We start from the raw sequence: 19,338 nt of genomic DNA, 5'->3' as shown, positions 1-19,338 counted from the left end.
AAGAAAACAGATCTGAAATTCTTGGGGTCTCTAACAATATCTTGGTGGAGTTGTAAAGTATGTTAAAAGTATGATGTAGGGGCACCTGGGTGGCTCAGTCGTTAAGCGTCTGCCTTTGGCTCAGGTCACAGTCCCAGGGTTCTGGGATCGAGCCCCACATCAGGCTCCCTGCTTGGCGGGAAGCCTGCTTCTCCCTTTCCCACTCCCCCTGCTTGTGTTCCCTATCTCTCTGTCTCTCTCTCTCTCTCTGTCAATTAAATAAATAAAATCTTTAAAAAAATAAAAAAATAAAAAAAAAGTATGATGTATGTCTGTCTCTCTCTATCGCTCTATTTATATCTCAAGGTGGTGGGTCCAGCAGTTATTTTGTCGCAGGGTATGAAATGGTAAGTTAGTAAAGTATGTGTAAAGATTAGGGATATCATGTAGCTAAAAGGAAAAGAATGGCTGTGGTGGTCAGGGTGGGAGACAAAATGAGAGGCGGAAAAGTCTTGGGAAGTACCTGGTTCTCTCCCCAGAGGGTTGAAGGATTTTACTGATATGAGGCAGGTGCCTAAGGAGAAAGCAATAATCTCTCTGGGCGCCTGGGTGGCTCAGTTGGTTAAGAAAGCAATAATCTCCATTAATATTTAGAATGGAAGATAGTAGTAACCGCTACCATATTTCCCTATGGGCATGGGAGGGTAGGAGTGTGCCTTTTGGCAGGAAACAAAGACTGTAGCCGGATCATGGGCTAAGCAGACAGTAAGCTCAGAACCATGATGGGATCCCTACTATCAAAGGAATAAAAGCAAAAATGTCCTGTGTCTAATTTGTGCCTTAGGAGAGCCAGCCCATGGGCACCCATGGGCTCACCTCTTAACAGTGAGGTCTTGGACTGGGGCAGTGATATCTAGGATGTGGAACTGGGGTATCCTTTCCAAAAGGGTACCCACTTGAGGTGACGTGGGTCTCAGCATTTGCAGCAATGGCTTATTTAGAGGGTTTGGGTCTCCAGATTGTAAGTTAAGGAAATCACGCAGACCAATGCTAATAGGACCAACAGTCAAGAGAAAGGTATGTGGCTATACCTCACAGGGCTGTTGTTTTTTTGTTGTTGTTGTTGTTGAAGTCTAGGCTCAAATGAGTCCTATATTAGATGAACAGCTGTCTGATCTATGGACAATCTGGATAATGGGTCCCAAAAGAGTATATGCACTCTTGATATGGCCTCCAGCCCTTCTGGGATAGGGGAATGATAAACAATTTATAAAGACAGGGGAAAATGTTATAAAAAGGGCCTCATAAATAATGAATGTTTATATACATGGCAGCAAGACACTTCTCCCTTTAAATACAGGAAAGGGCAATGGAAAAGTTTTCTAAGTTGGTGTGAGGTGTAATTTGGCCAAAGGGACTTGAATTAAGAGAGAATAAGGCCTGGAGCAAGATAGAGACCCTTCACAGGTCCATTTACCGGAGCAGAACTCGAAAAGGAGTTATTTGAGAAGGCCACTGTATCTATCAATTAAACCAGCTATTTGGGACTTAATACGGACATGAAAGTTCTATTGAATACCTTTTCCAAAAGACTAGCATTGTGTATTTTGAGAAGTAAAATGTGTGTCTTGCTTATTATAAGTAATGTCTATAACTCTGAAAGTAATATGGAGTGTCCAGGCAAGGCATTGTATTGTGACCTTAATATAGATGGAGATGTGTAATTTTGACTTAGATTTCGGGTATCTGTGAGGAAAGAGAGTCCCAGAGTTTGCTTGTTTGTTTCTCCCTGAAAGGGACAATTTTTAGGCAATGGCCCAACAATTATAACATAAGTTATAATTAATGTAAAGATGGAGCTACTTATTGGCCAGGGCATCGAGTATTAAGATGACTGCATGAAGGCCAAGTGTGTTGTTTCTTGGGTCCCGTCCTTTATTAGGGACATCTTGGCTAAGAGATGGAAAGCAGCAACATTCCACTGAGTTCCATCATGTTTGGTGGCTCGTAGTGTCATTTGCATAGTCTAGGTACTCCCTTGCTGTTCATTCAGTTAATCCCAAGTGTCTTCCCAGTGACCTAGGGGAGTGGTGACATCCTCCAGAACCATGCCATCTGGCAAAGGACTGAGGATAGAGACAGCCACCTCCTCCTACAGGTGGAATATATCAGAGAGCCCAGATTTGGCTCTATCCTACCTTAAGGAGGCGTTGGTAGTTATACTGAGTTTCTGGTGGGCTATTTTCATGACTTAAAGCTTAATACGCTGCTGGGTATGAAAGGTCACAGGCTCAGGGTCTGTGAGAGCCTCTATTTTCCAGAGAGTTGGAAATCTTTAAGGCTTTCTGAGAGCTGGTCTTTACTTTCAACAGTTTAAGTCACCCCCAAGCATAACCTGAAGAGTAGGATTAAAGCCTCCAGATGCAGGCAGACAGACCCAAAGTGGGGCTGTGATTCACTACCTGAGCTGCCCCCCTTTTCCCTCCCCTTCCCCCTTTGGAGGTAAAATCGGCTTCCTCTCTGCCTAAAGCAGGGCTAAAAAGATCACCAATCCTGAGACTTGTCACATGGAAGCTACAGCAGTGCAGGCACCCAGATCCAGAGCTTGAAAAACAGATGCTCTTGGTTCGCAAGTCCACAACACATACTTGGTTAATAATGTGGATTGTTGCATACGTGGTTAATACTGTGGATTATTGGATGGGGAGGGAGGTGCTGAGGTGGGAGGAGAGGAACTTCCATGATAATAACAGCAAGCCAAACATCCCATTATGTAAAATTATGTCAAAAAAAGATGCATAGAAGAATGGCCACCAAAATGATAACAGTAGTTACCTTAGGGTGATATGATTCCAGGTGACCATTATATTCTTTTGTAAGTTTTAATGTTGTCTGAATGATTTACAATCAGCATGTATATTTATATAACTAGAAAGAAGCAATATAGTTATTTGCAGCTTAAAGGAGGACTTCTTTTTAAATAAAAAAAAAGTCCAATTTCAGTAGCATTCTCAAAGATCATAAGCATCCTCACTAAGGAGTTGGGGGGAAGTGACAGTATAATGGTCAGAGCTTAAGAAAATCAAGTATAGTAAACATATGTTAAACATTTGCCCAGAAAGGTCTGATATGAGGCCTACCACACACTTAAAAACTCAACAACTATACACTTGTTATTCAAGCTACAAAAACCTCTTTTCCTAGTCTCCTGCTGAGAAGAATCAGAAAGAAAGGGAGTAAGATTAGCTTCATGATAATCACTTGTGGGTTATTATACAAGAAAAGTAGACAATAAAATAGAAATTTTGTGACAACATTTCATGTTGAGCCAGATTTCCTGCCAGGGCATTTTCTGCTTTAATGACTGAAACAGGACTTGGTCACATCTTAACAAGATTCACAGAAGGGAGGTTCAAGCATGAGTACAAGCTACCATCTGACACATAAAAATAAAGAAAACATGGGATTTCCCCCAAATTAAAAACTTCTGTGATACACAATTTTTGGACTGAGTCCAAAAATATTTAATTAAAGCTAGACAATGGTTGGCTAAGGAAATCATTGCAAAAACTGAATGCGTGAATAAAAAAGTATTTAAAAATTGGATGCTAACTTTTCAACTATCATTTTTTATATGATTGTCCTCAGTAAAAGCAGCATAAAAGTGAAAATGAACAAGGTGATGGTACAGCCAGTAGGAGAAAATCAGTGCTGATAACCTTTACTTGCTCATCCTCTGAGATTGCATCTTACAGTTCACACAATGTGCTCAAGGTCTCACACGGGGGCCAGGGGTTGCCAGGATCTGTCTCAATAGAGAGAGTACTATAACAATAGGGGATGCCCCAGGCTACAGTAACTGGGATCAAGAGATATTTTTGGTTAAATAAACTATATAAAAGTCTGCTTCAGGGGGCACCTAGGTGGCTCAGTCATTAGGGGTCTGCTTTCAGCTCAGGTCATGATCCCAGGGTCCTGGGATCGAGCCCCGCATCGGGGTCCCTGCTCTGCAGGAAGCCTGCTTCTCCCTCTCCCACTCCCCCTGCTTGTGTTCCCTCTCTCGCTGTGTCTCTCTCTGTCAAATAAATAAATAAAATCTTTAAAAAAAAAAAAGTGTGCTTCAGGATTTCATGCAAATACTACCCTCATTTTAAACATGGGTGAAAAAAATCACCCAAATTCAGGGTTAATATAGCTGTCATCACATAGTTAGGAAGAAAACAATAACAACAAAAAACAGTCCCATTTTAAAAGTTTCATCAGTAGAGACACAAAGGTACTCAGGATTGAGAATCATCCTTCCTCATCACTGCTGCTCCATGCGTCTTCAAATGCTGGATTTAACTGTGACTTGGTTGTAGTCTAAAAAAGGGAGAAAAAAGGAAAATTTGATTTTTTTACCTCATAATTTTAGGTTCACAACAGTTATGAAATCTATCAAATGAAGAGCAATTACATTATTTTGAAAGTAACAATAAAATTGTTAATTCAAAACAAAAGTAATGTAACAAACACCCCACATACAATGTAAGGCAATGTAACTTCATTTTAAATAGACAAGCCAGAATTTATCCAAATTAACTATGTTTCCTTCAAAGTAATTACTTCACAAACACATACATAAATGCATCTACACACACACACACACACACACACACACACACACACACACACACACTGAGCAGCTATTGTTTATGGCATTTCTGCAACTCTTTGGAATTATCTGGATAAGGCTGCACATTAACATCCATGTGGCTAAGATTGGACTCAGGTCTATAATCTGACCTGACAGCCCAAAATATTAATGTTGGCAACTTTTTATTGTTTGGATGGACCTGACTATAAATATGCAAATATCCATATATGGGGAATAAGGTGTTCATCAAACAGAATAACACCATTTTTGGTCCAAAAACTAATGTGAGTTATTAAGTAGTGAGGTTTATTTATTTTTTCATCGCTGGTAAAGCAGTTCCCAAGTACATGAAAAAATATGTCAAAAATGGTAACATGTTTGTCATTAGCTCAAAGGTTTTCCAGGGAGATTTCTTTGAAAGATAATATGCACCTGGATGGTGTTTATTTAAAACAACAAAACATCACAATATTCTTACAACTTAAGAGCCCTATGTAATAAAAGTAATCAGCAACTAGAGGAATTTTAATTATTTGTGGCATTTCAAATCAATTCACTTTCTGAGGAAACTTTTTGGATGGCTACCTTCTTACTCTCTGGCAAATGACTAAAGGGCTTTAAGATGGTCTCATTGTTTTGAGTATCTGGTCATTCTGAGCCAGGTTTGCTTCTTATTCTGCAGCTTTTACATCTATTACAAGTGTGTTCAGACCCCAAATCCAACAATGTATTAGCACCAAGACCACTCACATATTACCTTAGGTACTGCCTTTTACAACATACAGCAATGTTTTATGTTAAGAGGAACCTCCGTGTCTAAGCATGTTTACTGCCTTTTTTTTTGATACGATGACTTAGAATCTTAAAATTTAAACAATGATAACAGTAGAGAAAGTGTGAATTTCCAGTAAGTTCCCCAATATCACCCAGGATAGTTGGAAAAGGACATATTAATTTAAGTATTCCTTATGGCTATTAAAGCTATAGATCAGAATCTATTACTAAACCTAATGCCCGCTATTGGCACCATTATTAAACTTAATGCTGGCTATCATGACTCAGTTGTACAAACAAAAAATATATCTCAAATACTCAGATAAAAAACTATTACCAAACCTCAGCTAATTATTCAATTATTTCTAGCAGCAGTCCACTGATTTGCAATGACTGTACCACACCTAAGTCTGTTTATTTTTACATCCAAACGTTCACTGTACAGAATTGCTGCTGAATCACTATATGGCACATCTGAAACTAACATAACACTGTATGTTAACTGTACTGGGATTAAAAAAAAAAAAAGCTGTAATGTCCTTGGGGGTTAGGTGATTCCTCCCCCTTACTCTATCTTACTCTGCCTTAGATATCTCCCAAAAATGTCCCTGAGTGTGAATAAGCCACACAAAGGTCATGCCTCCTAATTCCACTATGGAAGCCCAATATGCAACCTATTAAACATTTAAATTTCATTTGAAGACTCAAGAGAGAAGCAAAATTATGATTTATTATAAATTATTGTTGCTACAGTGAGCAAAGAAACCAAAATAATTATGTGAAAATTGAAATGAAATATTGATAAATTTTGATAAATACTATACAAATACTAATACGCAAATACTATAAACTTGACTGTTTATAGTAATATTTTGTTGCTAAAAAAATCACAAATAAAACACACTTGTAATTAAAAGCTACTGTAAGAAGGTTGTATATAGATGTGGTACCCATATTACCGTTTGAGACCCAAAGATGAAGTGTAACTACCATCTATCATTTAAGTTTTCTCTATAACATTTCCTCCTAGTAGACATCCTTTCTATGCTTGAACCTCACCAGGTTGCCTGTTTTATTGAGAGACAGTTGTAAATGTTATGGAGCTAGAGAAGCATGATTTAGAAGGGATCTAGTCCAGGTCCAAATAATGGGAAGGAAGAACAAAACCAACCCTTACATCTACACATATACATCTTGATGTATTCTAAATTCCTTACTGGTAATTACTGGAAAGTCTCTACAGGAGCAAAATAGGGCTGTTTGTGTCAGCAAATGATTACAGCTGACCCTGAACAACAGGGCTTTGAACTATGTGGATCCACTTATATGCAGATTTTTTTTGATAAATACAGTACAGTATTGTAAATGTATTTTCTCTTCCTTATGCTTTTCTTAATAACATTTTTTCTCTAGCTTACTTTATTGTAAAAATACAGTATATAATACATATATAGAATATGCATTAATTGACTGTTTATGTTATGGGTAAGGCTTCCTATCAATAGTAGGCTATTAGTGGTTAAGTTATGGAGGAGTCGAAAGTTACATAAGGATTTTTGATTGCATGGGGGTGGGTGCCAGCATCCCTGTTGTTTAAGGACCAACTGCACATATCTACCAAGTGGTAAATAAAACAGCTATGTATTGTGTGACTATCAAAATAAAGTAAGACTCTTGGTGAAAGGTCAGATTTAAACTATAATGTAGCTGCCGTATAGATCTCAGAAAGGAAAAAGTGATTAGGAGTTATATAGGCTTGCCTTAACCATGACCAAGTTTTAGGAAAAGAGGGCAAAAGGAAGGCAGAGTCCTCAAAATATAATAAAACAGCCTGCCAATTAAATACATAGATTTATGCTTAAAGACCATAAAACCTATCCCTATCACCCAGTGACTTTCAATTTCTTACAGTAGGACTAAATATCCCCTCTATCTTGGATATCAGAAGAAATACCGCTAAGGGATTATATCTTGGTTGATGGGGAAGTAAATCTCATCTTAAGGGTGGATTTGAAAAGAAACTGAAGAACAATTTTGCTTGATGATTCTGATATTAGGAGATACCATAAACTTGTCCTCAGTCCACAATGGATGTCAAAACAGGGATTCATACCCAGTTAACAGTATGGTTATTATTTAGTTTACCTGAAACTGAAGACTAAGTGAGTGTGTGTGCATGTATGTGCGTGTTTTGTTTGAAGTGTGTTCCTGCACACTTCTGGGAAATTGCAGCATCACTTATTTGACAGCTGAGATAAAAACACTGTTTTATTTTTTTTTAAGATTTCATTTATCTGAGTGAGAGAGGGAGAGCGAGAGAGTACATGCACAGGGCAGAGGGAGAGGGAGAAGCAGACTCCCTACTAAGCAGGGAGCCTGAAGCAGGACTCGATCCCAGGAACCCGGGATCATGACCTGAGCCGAAGGCTTAACTGACATCCAGGTGCCCCTAAAAACACTTTTAAATGTGCATTAAATAGTAAATATACATGTAAGGAGTAGGGTCTGGTGCAGACAGACTTCTCCTCTCGGATCTATAACATGATCACATTCATGTTCTACCTACATTCAAAGGAATATTTCAAACTAAAATTTTGTGAAAATAATTTTAGTCCATACCATTTTATGAGAATGATGGCTATCTTAAAGCGTATAAACAGTATATTTTAAAAGATAAGGCTTTATAGCTCTAAAACTTAAATATAAAGCTAACTTGTTTTTTGTACATCTCTATTTGCTTTTCTACTTGTTCGGTTTAGTTTCCCACATGCAAAAATTCTTCTAGATGAGGAAATTATCACTATAACTAAATTGTATAAATAAAACATCAGAGTCATCACAGACTATAAATTAAGCAATTTAGTTTTCTTCTAATATCCTTCTAATATCCTTCTAATATCCTATGTAAGTCATAGATTTAATTTATTTTTATTGTTTTCATTTGGTAAGTGATTGTTATACTTCCTAACATAGCCTCAAGTGGTCTTTTCTGTTTTTAGTTTTTTGGGGTTTTTTCATAGTGTTTTAACTTAGATTTATTGCATACCGTAATTCCTAAAAGGCAGGACACAGTAATTATATAATGGAAAATAAATGCCTGAGCCAAAGTATTTGACCATACTAAGCTTTCTACAGAAGAGGCACCTGAGTGGCTCAGTCATTAAGTGTCTGCCTTCGGCTCAGGTCATGATCCCAGGGTCCTGGAATCAAGCCCCACATCAGGCTCCCTGCTCAGCAGGAAGCCTGCTTCTCCCTCTCCCACTCTCCCTGTTTGTGTTCCCTCTCTCGCTGTGTCTCTCTCTGTCAAATAAATAAATAAAATCTTTAAAAAAAAAGAATATTCAGTCATTTAAAGCAGCTGTACACCAAAACTAATCAAAGCCATAATAAACTAGGTATGTGATGAAATCTGAAAATATTCATACAGTAGTTGGCCAGCTGCTTGAAAATTTACCATTACGTGTTTTCTCTATTTTATTTGGATTAGGGCCAAAAGAAAATAAGTCACAGGCTTTACAGTGCAGTAAGCCAGAGCAGTTGCAAATCTAGGCATGAAATAGATTTTGCCAATAGCTGCTAAATGGTATCAACCACCCCCATAAAAACTCATTTCCATGTGGTTTTGGACATTTTTTCACAAAGGAACTAAATATGTTGAAAATATTTTTAGAATTTTAAACTTGCTCTACCAATACTTTTCATCTCCATTGAAGATGATTTGTTTTTATACTAAGACTTGAGTTCAAGATTAACTCAAGGTGTTTCTAACCGCGTTATTTATATTTCCAACTTTAAAAAATTATACACATAAATATTGGTTTTTAAACATTTGACTTTTTATATCCTAGAAATTAAGATAAATAGGGATGATTAACAGTGGTTAGTAAAATAATCTTTGGTGGGGGTCACCTGGGTGGCTCAGTCATTAAGTGTCTGCCTTCAGCTCAGGTCATGATCCCAGGGTCTTGGGATCCAGCCCCGCATCGGGCTCCCTGCTCAGTGGGAAGCCTGCTTCTCCCTCTCCCATTCCCCCTGCTTGTGTTCCCTCTCTCACTGTCTCTCTCTCTGTCAAATAAATAAATACAATCTTAAAAAAAAAATCTTTGGTGAGAAAGATAGCACCTTTAGACAGTGTAACACAGAAGTAAAAATATACAGAGGCCACTACTTAAGTCCAGGGGGCATGTCTTATTCATCTTTGTTTACCACATTTTTTTAAGGGTCTTTATTCCCATGGCCATTGGTTATATTTGTATGAATTTATGTCTAAGATAGATACTAATGGGTGCTTGGGTTAGGTCATAACCTAACCCATAACCGAAGCGGCTGCCTTCGGCTCAGGTCATAATCCCAGGGTCCTGGGATCAAGTCCCACATCGGGCTCCTTTCTCAGTGGGGAGTCTGCTTCTCCCTCTCCTTCATGCTCTCTTTCTCTCAAATAAATAAATAAAATCTTAAAAAAAAAGACAGACACTAACAGACTACTGATAGAGTATAAATTGGTAAAATTCAAGTGTGTGAATAAAAAACCTTAAAAATGTCATACATGATAACTCAGATAAAATGTACTTCTTGGAATCTATCCAAATAAGCAATCAGAAATATAAACAATTTATAAACAATTACCTTGATTTGTTTATAATGATCAAAAGAAATCTCTCCAAATAGGTAAATATTTAAATAAGTTGTGATATATAAATAACAGCATGCTGTTATTAAAAACAAATTTACAAATAGTTATTAATGACAGGGAAGAAGGTTTATTATTAAGCTAGTAAAGTAGGATGCCAAGTTGTGTGTCCAAGCATATTAACTATGTTTAAACAACCATATATGCATAGGAAAAAGCAAGAATGAAGTAAATGAAAGTGTTAATAGTAATTCAACTTTAGAAATTTAAGTTGTTCTTTCAACATTTTTCTGGATTTTCCAAAAGTGTTATAACAGGCAAACTATTTTCACAATCTGAAAATAGCCAGACATGCTTTCAAAGTCTCTCATGGGGCGCATGGGTGGCTCAGATGGTGAACCGTCTGCCTTCAGCGCAAGTCATGATCTCCAGGTCCTGGGATAAAGCCCTGCATCAGGGTCCCTGCTCAGTGGGGAGTCTGCTTCCCCTCTCCCTCCACCTTCCCCGCCCCCCCCCCCCCCGCTCATGCTCTATCAAATGAATAAATAAAATCTTAAAAACAAAGTCTCTCTCACCTGAAATAAATTAATAAAACTATTTTCTTTTTTCTTTTTTTAAGATCTTATTCATTTATTTGACAGAGAGACACAGCGAGAGAGGGAACACAAGCAGGGAGAGTGGGAGAGAAAGCCCAATGTGGGGCTTGATCCCAGGACCCTGGGATCATGATCTGAGCCCAAGGCAGACGCTTAACGACTGAGCCACTCAGGAGCCCCTAAAACTATTTTCTTTACAATTTAAAAGTCACTGTATAATTTGTGTAAATAATATTTACCTCATCATCATCAGGAACTGGTTCAGATAAAGATGGTACCCAAGCAAGTATATTGCAGTCTCTGCTACCACTATAAAGTTCCTATAACACAGAAAATAAAGATATAATTGTGGGTCAGTTAAAAGCTGGTGCCAATCTGAAATGAATACATCATTTAAAGGACTAATTTTTAGGTTAGATCAATTAGATTAATTCTATTTCTACTCCCCAAAGACACCGAGCTGATGTCTTTTGTTTGCTTAAGATGAGTAAAGCTTTGTTTTGTATTTTAAAATATCATTAGGATATGTCAGAGCTTGCTAACCTGAAAATTTTACAAAAAGATTGAACAACCTAGTGGTTTTTTATCAATCATAATATCCATTTATTGCAAGTGTCAGAGTAGAAAAAGAAAAAAAAAGATGGAATCAAGAGTCTGTCCTTCTCTGTCAATAACTGAGTTTTAAGAAAGATATCAATAATAAAACCTTATGAGTTCTAGCTAAAATAGGCCAGAACTTCACAAAAAATATTATTTAGCTCACAGCTGCCTAACTGGTTGTTATTCAACAGAAGAGCTTTTAGATCCATATGCTATGCTTAGTGAGAAGTTTATTTAATAAGGGGACGCTTGGGCTGATGCACAGTCTATGTCAACATCTTTATGAATATGCTGTTTACACATAGCTGAACAATGTTCACTTCCATCACCAACAAAACTTAAGGAATATGTTATATTGTCTAGTACTAAAAACATTCCTATGAAGCAGTGAAATAGTCTCATATAAAAAAGGTATAAATTGGTATAATCTATGCAGAATAGAATCTCAATACATGTCAAAAGTTTTTGTATGCGTTTCTGAGAAGTCATGCCAAAGACATGTATGAAATTCAAGGACATCAGCATTATATTTAAAATAACAAAATACGGAAATAATTTGTCCCAAAGTAGGGTAATGATTTATATATAAATTTATGTTGCATTCATAGTATGGGGTGTCATATAATCATTAAATTTGTTTTTTAACAGTGTTTAATGACATGGGGAAATACTCAATATCAAGAGAAAAGAGAAGGATATCAACCACAGAGTCATCCTGTGAAGGAAAAAAGCAAGATGTAAAACATGAGGCCAAATAAAAAAAAAAAAAGAAAAAGCTATGTAAAGGGAAAAGGTCTAAAAAGAAAAAACAGCAAAACGATAAGCAGCTGTAAAACTATGAATAAGTGGTTTTTTTCTAAACAAATTTATTTCTGTATTTCTACACAAACATTTTATTTTTCAACATGTTCAACATGGGCTTGAACTCACAACCCTGAGATCAAGACCTGAGCTGAGATGAAGAGTCAGACGCTTAACCGACTGAGCCACCCAGGCGCCCCCAAACATTTCTAATAGTGAAGTTTTTTCCTGCTCTGCTATGCAATTATTTATTTTCAATACTGTTCATCTCAAAAAGTTTGAAGTATGGTACAATTAGTATTTTTCTAAAAAAAAATAAAGGTTCTAGATAAAGGAAATTAAGATTATGAAGTTATTTATAGGAAATATAGATGTAAAAATATTTTTTTTAAGATTTTATTTATTTATTTGACAGAGAGAGATATAGCGAGAGAGGGAACACAAGCAGGGGAAGTGGGAGAGGGAGAAGCAGGCTTCCTGCTGAGCAGAGAGCCCAATGTGGGGCTTGATCCCAGGACCCGGGGATCATGACCTGAGCCGAAGGAAGACGCTTAATGACTGAGCCACCCAGGCACCCCTAGATGTAAAAATATTAAAGTAAATTTGATTTAGTTATACATTATCAGACTTCCTGAAGAGAACAAAATTCTACAGACTGTATTGTTTAACCTTGAATATATAGTTACACTAACTGTGGACGATGCAAAGATATTTTCAAATGTTTAGTGCCCTTGAACAATTTAATTTCCCGAGAATACACACACACCCCTCTAAGATAACTTGGTCAGATAAGCTTACAAGGCAATCTTGGTTAAGTACTGCCACACTGATGGAGACAAAGGAAATTCTATAAGATGTTCAAGAAAGCTTATAAGAGACAACACTTAAATTAGAATGAGTAATAAGGACTTCAGGTAAATGGAGGGATTTGAATTGAGTGTTAAAGTTTTTGGGATAAGTTTAGGTGTTCATTTGGGAAATTAGATTAAAAAAATCTCAACATAAGATTATGACTAAGTTGACAACATGAGTCCTATCACTCATGAATGTTTAGTGTATTGTTTCCTTTGAACAAGGACACTCTCCTACAATTACAGTGCATCTAACAAAATCAAAAAATTCACAATGATATATTACTGCCAGCTAATTCTTAGACTCCATTCAAGTTTCACCAATTGTCTGAATAAACGTCCTTTATAGCAAAAGGGTCCAGATTAAAATCATACGCTGCACTTGGTTCTCATGTCTCCTAACTTTCCTTCAATTTGGAACTGTTCTTTAGTCTGCCCTTGGCCCTCCTGACCTTGACAGTTTTGAAGATACACACCAGTTATTTTGTAGAATGCCCTTCAAATTTTTTGTTTCCTCGTGATTAAATTGAGGTGATGCATCTTTGCCAGGACTATCACTGAAGGAATACTATGTAATTGGGATGTTAACTTTGATCATTTGATTAAGGTGATGTACGCCAGGCTTCTTCAAGGTAAAATTACACATTTTACCTTTGTAATTAATATTTTGTAGGGAGGTACTTTGGGATTATGTAAATATCCCACTCCTCATTAGACTTCCAATTTATTAGTTTACTTACTTATATCTGAATGGATTCATGGACCCTTATTTAGTCAATGTGTTATAACCCAGTATTATCATTATTTATTTTGATGTTAGGTATATCTTGTTAGATTTTTATAGTTATGATAGAAGTACTATAAATATCAATTTGTTTTCAGATTGTAAATTCTGTGTAATATATAATTAGAAAAAGGGTTCTACTGCATGCAAAGTACTACCCTATTTCGCTTTTGAGACTTAGAATTATTTTCCTTATCAAAAATCATAATGGATATAATGGATAAGAGCCGGAAGCTGTCTGATGTAGTGCAGTGATTCAAATCTGCGTAAGTAGCACCTAGAGAAGTGGGATTAGTCAGGAGGCAACTGGCCTAGGTTTCTGGCTGTGACCAGCTTGTCTCAGCTATTCCAAGGGCTGATGGGAACCAGTATCTTGGCACACTTTTAATCTATTCTAGGCACATGTGTTAGGAACTCTGATTTGGTAGAAAGCAATAATTTATAGTCAGGATATCTGGTTTAAAATCTTGGCTGTGTCTCTGAGTAACTCTGCATAAGAAAAGAGGTACAGTATTCCAAGAGTTTCTTTGAATAGATAACCGTGCTCTGTGAATAACTACTTGGAGGTTTGAGGCAAGGCAAAGTGGTGTTTTAGTCTTCTTCTCCCAGAAGTAATACCAAAAATATTTAACAACTAGTACATCAGGATACTGACCAATCAGCAGACATAATAGCCATAGAGTGGGTGCAGGATCCTGACGGTCCCTCTGAGGTGCTAGGTTAAGGTATAAACTAGGAGACCACAGGAAAGGGGGTAAAGCTAGAGGTATCTTAGGGGGCTTGGTGCCTTAGCTATTTAACAAATAAAATATGTATTTGAATATTTTAATAATGGCTATTGCCATACAGATGTGGTGGTGGCTGAAAAATAAGCACTGTATATCTTACTGTAGTATCACACACAAATTAAGTAATTAGCATTAATGAATAAATGATGAACAACTTTACCAGGTGATGAAGTCCTTCCTAGCTCTAATAATCCATAATTTTCATCCTATCAGTATTTAATGCTCATGAGCCTCATTTTCTTTACCTACAAAATACGGAAAATACCAACAGTCTTGCTATATTAGAGATTCATTTAAAGGAACACATGAGGTAATCTGTGCCAATATTCTCTGAAAAAAATAATCTGCTCTGTTGGTAAGATGAAAGAGAAAGGTCAGGATGTTAAAAAACAAAAGCCGTATTTAAGAAATCGTGTAAGCTGCATCAACTCAAAAGTAAATGATTAGCCACTGACAGGAAATAAAGAAGAAATAAAATCTGAGACATATATATAAAGATACAAAAACTATTTTGAGATTAGACACAGTGTTCCATCTTTTCCCAAAAGATTGATTGCAAGACATTATTTTAATTTACTAGAGATTTCATCTGGTAAATAAGTGGAGCCCAAATGCAGAAGAAAGAATTTATCTCAGTCAAGTTGCACAGTATTACATTGATTCATACAAATATCCTATACTATCTAAAACTGTATCCTGTATAATCCTCTATTAAAGAAACCCTAGCTTAAATGTGGATTACAAGTGTAATTCCTCAGACTGACATAACAATTTATTCTTTTGTATACAACTAGTCTGGCAAGCTAGCTACCTGAACATTTTAAATTCCCTTAAGGATCATTCTTACCTGGAAATTAGACCGGAATACACAGCAGTCAACACTTTTATAATGTCCCTTAAGCATAGTTATCTGTTCTCCTGAGTAAATTGTATAAACAGCAATGGTGCTACCATATGGTACAAAAACAAACTCTGCACTGCAGCCATAGGAGACTGTGAATTTCAATCCTTTTCTGCTGTCATTACAAACTTTTCCATAGTTGACCTGCAGGATGTAAGATAATATTACTCATTTCTTAAATCTGAATTAAAAAGACAACAAAGACTAGAAGAAATATTTACTTAAAATATTATAACATACCATGGAAAGGGCTGTAATAAATCTAAAGAAAATGATCAAGGTCCTAACAGAAAGAAACAAGGGCCAATGACATAAATATATGTTTCACATAAGATGAAAATACAAATAGTAAAAAAAATCCACAAAAGCAAATGTTTACATTTAAGCCAGGCTAGAAATAAAATGCAAATTAAGGCAACCTTAAATAATCATTTTAGACCACTTAGCAAAAAATTTCAAGAAACCTTGAGACAGTGAATACCGTTACAAGTGAGGTAACATGTTGGTGGCACTGTAACTTGGTCATTCCTTCTAAAAGGCCAAATGATTTATTATGCAACAAAACACAAAGATGTTCTTTTTTTGGGGGGAAGGGAATAATTCTCTTTTTATTTCAAAACATTTTTAATTGTGGGGCGCCTGGGTGGCTCAGTCGTTAAGCGCCTGCCTTCAGCTCAGGTCATGATCCCAGGGTCCTGGGATTGAGCCCCGCATCGGGCTCCCTGCTCTGCGGGAAGCCTTTTCCCTCTCCCACTCTCCCTGCTTGTGTTCCCTCGCTGTGTCTTTCTCTGTCAAATAAATAAATAAAATAAAACATTTTTAATTGTGGCAAAATAGACACAGCATAAAATCTGCCATCTTAACTGTATTTAAGTGTACAGTTAAGTGACATTACATTCACATTGTTGTGCAACCTTCATCATCCTCAATCTCCAGAACTCTTTTCATCCTGCAAAACTGAAACTTTGTACCCATTATACAAGAAAATTATTCTTACTCCTTGACCTAGTAATTACTCCTGGGAATTTAGCTTAGGGAAATAATTAAACAGCAAAAAGCTATATGCCCAGAGGAATTCAATGCAGCATTATCTAGAATGGCAAAATAACTAAAAATAGATGTAAATCCCGAATAATTTTATAACTCTACAGCTTATATAGTAATTAAAAATCATAATTATGAAAATTATGCAGGAAATAAGGATAAAAACTAAGGATAAAAAAGCACAGAACACAAGTAGTGTGTATACAACTGCAACTTTCTATAATTACATATTTAGGACAAAAATAAAAATTCTGCACCTGTATGCCAAAGGTGCGAGCCCAACATCAGCATCTCCTCTGCAGTTTGAAAAGGAAAATTCCAGGTCTTATCCCAATCCCACTGAACAAGAATCTTCATTTTAATAAAATACCTAGGTGATCTAAAGGCTCATCAATGTCTGAGAAGCTTTGGGCAAAAGAAATTGATAGTGCTGAAATTATTCTGCTGATAATTTAGATTAAGCAGTTTAGGGCAGGTGTAAAACCAGTAGCTAAACATTTGAGAATCATCAGCAGGAAGATCACCAAAGGCTCCAAATGCTATGGCTAACACCAGAATTTAGACAGACAGTGATTTACCTTTTTGTCTTTTTATAAAGGTCAGTTGGGAGAGTGTGTGTATATATATTTGTAAATATATATAAACAGGGGTGCCTGGGTGGCTCAGTTGATTAAGCACTCGACTCTTGATTTTGGCTCAGGTCATGATCTCAGTGTTGTGAGATCAAGCCCTGTGTTGGGCTCTGCGCTCAGCAGAGTCTGCTTGAGAGTCTCTCTCTCCCTCTCCCCATTTGCGTTCTCTCTCTAAAATAAATAAATAAAATCTTTAAAATAAATAAATAAACAAACACACACTGAGGACCAAATGGATATATGCTGATCATCTGGGTTCACTACACTTGCCTTACTCCCCCTTTGGGTTAACATGTGACAGAAATGAGTGTATGCATTCAGTTATCCCACTGCAGCAATGGTAGAACGAAACATTAAAATATTACACTTAAATTCGGTAGACTTGGTTTGTAGAAACCCACTCCACTTCCCACCCAACTTTTTTTCTTTTGCCTCTTATGAGTAATGAATGACTTAGCCTCTGAGTTTCATTATTCTAATCTGTTAAATAGAAATAGGATCATTTACCAGAGTTACTATGAAAAAAATCAGATGAAATAATGCACATGAGAGACCTAGAGCATAAAGGTATCCAGTAAGTCCCTAGATTTATTAATTCCCATATATATTTAAAAGTGTAATTCATTTGCATCTTCTGATCCTGTATGTGTAACTATTTGTGGAATGACGGTGGGGAAGGAGAATGGAGAAAAAACACACATCTGAACTAGAAATTCTCTGCTCCTGCTAGAAAAATTTTGAACTGCTAGACTGTGATGGCCTTATTCACATTTATCAGAGGACCTAGCTATAAGGTCTGAGTTCTTTCCACTCTACCATATTCTTTCCCAAATATGAACTGGAAAGTATTAAATGAGGTATGAATATTGAACTAGCTCTTTAACTCTTGTCTTCGTCCTTAGGCATCCCACTCCATCCTGCAACTTACAATCCTATTAATCTTTGTAAATCACTGCTGTGATCAAATCATTTGTGGACTCAAAATCATCAGTATCTTTTCAATACCTATGGAATAAAATTCTAATAACGGATTAAGGACAGGAATGATCTACCATTCACTAATGCTCACTATGTGTCATACATTATACTAGCTGATTGTCTAAGGTTCCCATTTTATGGCTATGCATGCTTACCAATGTATAATAAATAACATGATGTATATTATTATGAAAGTACTATAGAAGAGAGGCTACTTTTGGCTATGATGTCTTGAAGGTGGTGTGTATAGGCTTTGAAAAGATTCTGATAGTGGAGGAAGATACGGGACTTTGGATAATGATGATGGCAAATCCAACTCCCTATCCCTTTTACTGTTCTAGGAAATATATATATCTAGTCATTAAATGAATACCTATAGTGACACAGAGATTCCATCACAAGGCAGCTTATTTTATTGTCAAACAATGACCAGCATAATGATAATAATGACAGGTAATATTTACTGAATGCCAACATTTGCTGTAAATATCAGACAATGTACTTAATGTTTTACACGTGTTATTTCATGTAATACTCAAAACAATACTATGAGATAGTATTATTACACAAAAAGAAAACATTTAGAAAGTTTAACTATTTTGATCAAGATTTTTGGGATAACAAATGACAGAATCAGAAACTAAATCTAGACTGTACTAATCAAAAACCACTATGTCACACTGTTGTAAATTATTTTTCCTTCATCCCATGAAGTGATCACAGTACATTCTACTACAAGTGAGCACTGGGTACTTGGAAGCATCTAAGCTAGATGAGAGGAGTTACGGAGAGGTTGTGTCTAAGATGAACCTTGAAAGTGAGAAGCAGCTAGGACAGGAAGAACACTATTCCAAAGCAAAGGCAGGAGTCTGTGCCTCAGAATGGAAGGGCAAGAGAGCAAGGTATTTTTAAAGACCTCTAAGTAGTTCAGTAACGACAGAGAAAAATATGGGAAAGTGGCAAGACCTAAAGCTGGTAAGTTAGAAGATATAACTTATGAAGTCTTTGTGCTCAACAAGCAAAAGCATGTGGTTTTAATAACCTATTAGTATTGTGGAAACAGTGAAAGACTTTTATGGGGAGATAAGTTTGGGAAAAGTTAGAAGAATGTTATAGTAATTAACTAGAGAGATCACGAGGACCCAGAGTGAGGCTGGAAGGGAAGAAAGATATGAAAAAACTAAGAAGGAAGAATTAAGAGGATGCGTAATTGATTTCATACATGGGACAAGGGGCAGGGAAGACTAAAGGATAGACTTCCAATTTCTAGACATTGGTCATAGTGAATTGTACTATCAGTAACTTAAACAGTCAACACCAGAAGAGCTATTATGAATTTTTTGT

At 36.5% G+C, this 19,338-nt stretch overlaps 1 protein-coding gene across 4 annotated transcripts in view; it reads right to left on the bottom strand.

The window, feature by feature from the left end:
- Window positions 1-610: 610 nt before the first annotated feature.
- The window catches only part of ERCC8 (ERCC excision repair 8, CSA ubiquitin ligase complex subunit), a 57,301-nt gene continuing 38,573 nt past the window's right edge, over window positions 611-19,338 (bottom strand). For 2 of the 4 annotated variants that reach the window (XM_025892413.2, XM_025892414.2), the window contains exons 10-12: window positions 15,287-15,484; window positions 10,855-10,935; window positions 611-4,341 (exon numbers count right to left, since the gene is read on the bottom strand). In XM_025892413.2, coding sequence (XP_025748198.1) covers window positions 4,273-4,341; window positions 10,855-10,935; window positions 15,287-15,484 — 348 coding nt within the window. In that variant the 3' untranslated portion in view covers window positions 611-4,272. Of the gene's footprint in view, window positions 4,342-10,854; window positions 10,936-15,286; window positions 15,485-15,783; window positions 16,129-19,338 lie in introns of those variants that run through there. The other 2 variants (XM_025892415.2, XM_073905432.1) reach the window with 2 other exon arrangements.

The sequence above is a fragment of the Callorhinus ursinus genome, unplaced genomic scaffold, assembly GCF_003265705.2.
Source record: "Callorhinus ursinus isolate GAN/ISIS: 27379988/994484 unplaced genomic scaffold, GSC_fseal_2.0 scaffold23, whole genome shotgun sequence".
NCBI classification, from domain to species: domain Eukaryota; kingdom Metazoa; phylum Chordata; class Mammalia; order Carnivora; family Otariidae; genus Callorhinus; species Callorhinus ursinus.
Note: the sequence above shows the minus strand (reverse complement) of the source record. Positions and strands in the feature narration are given on the sequence as shown.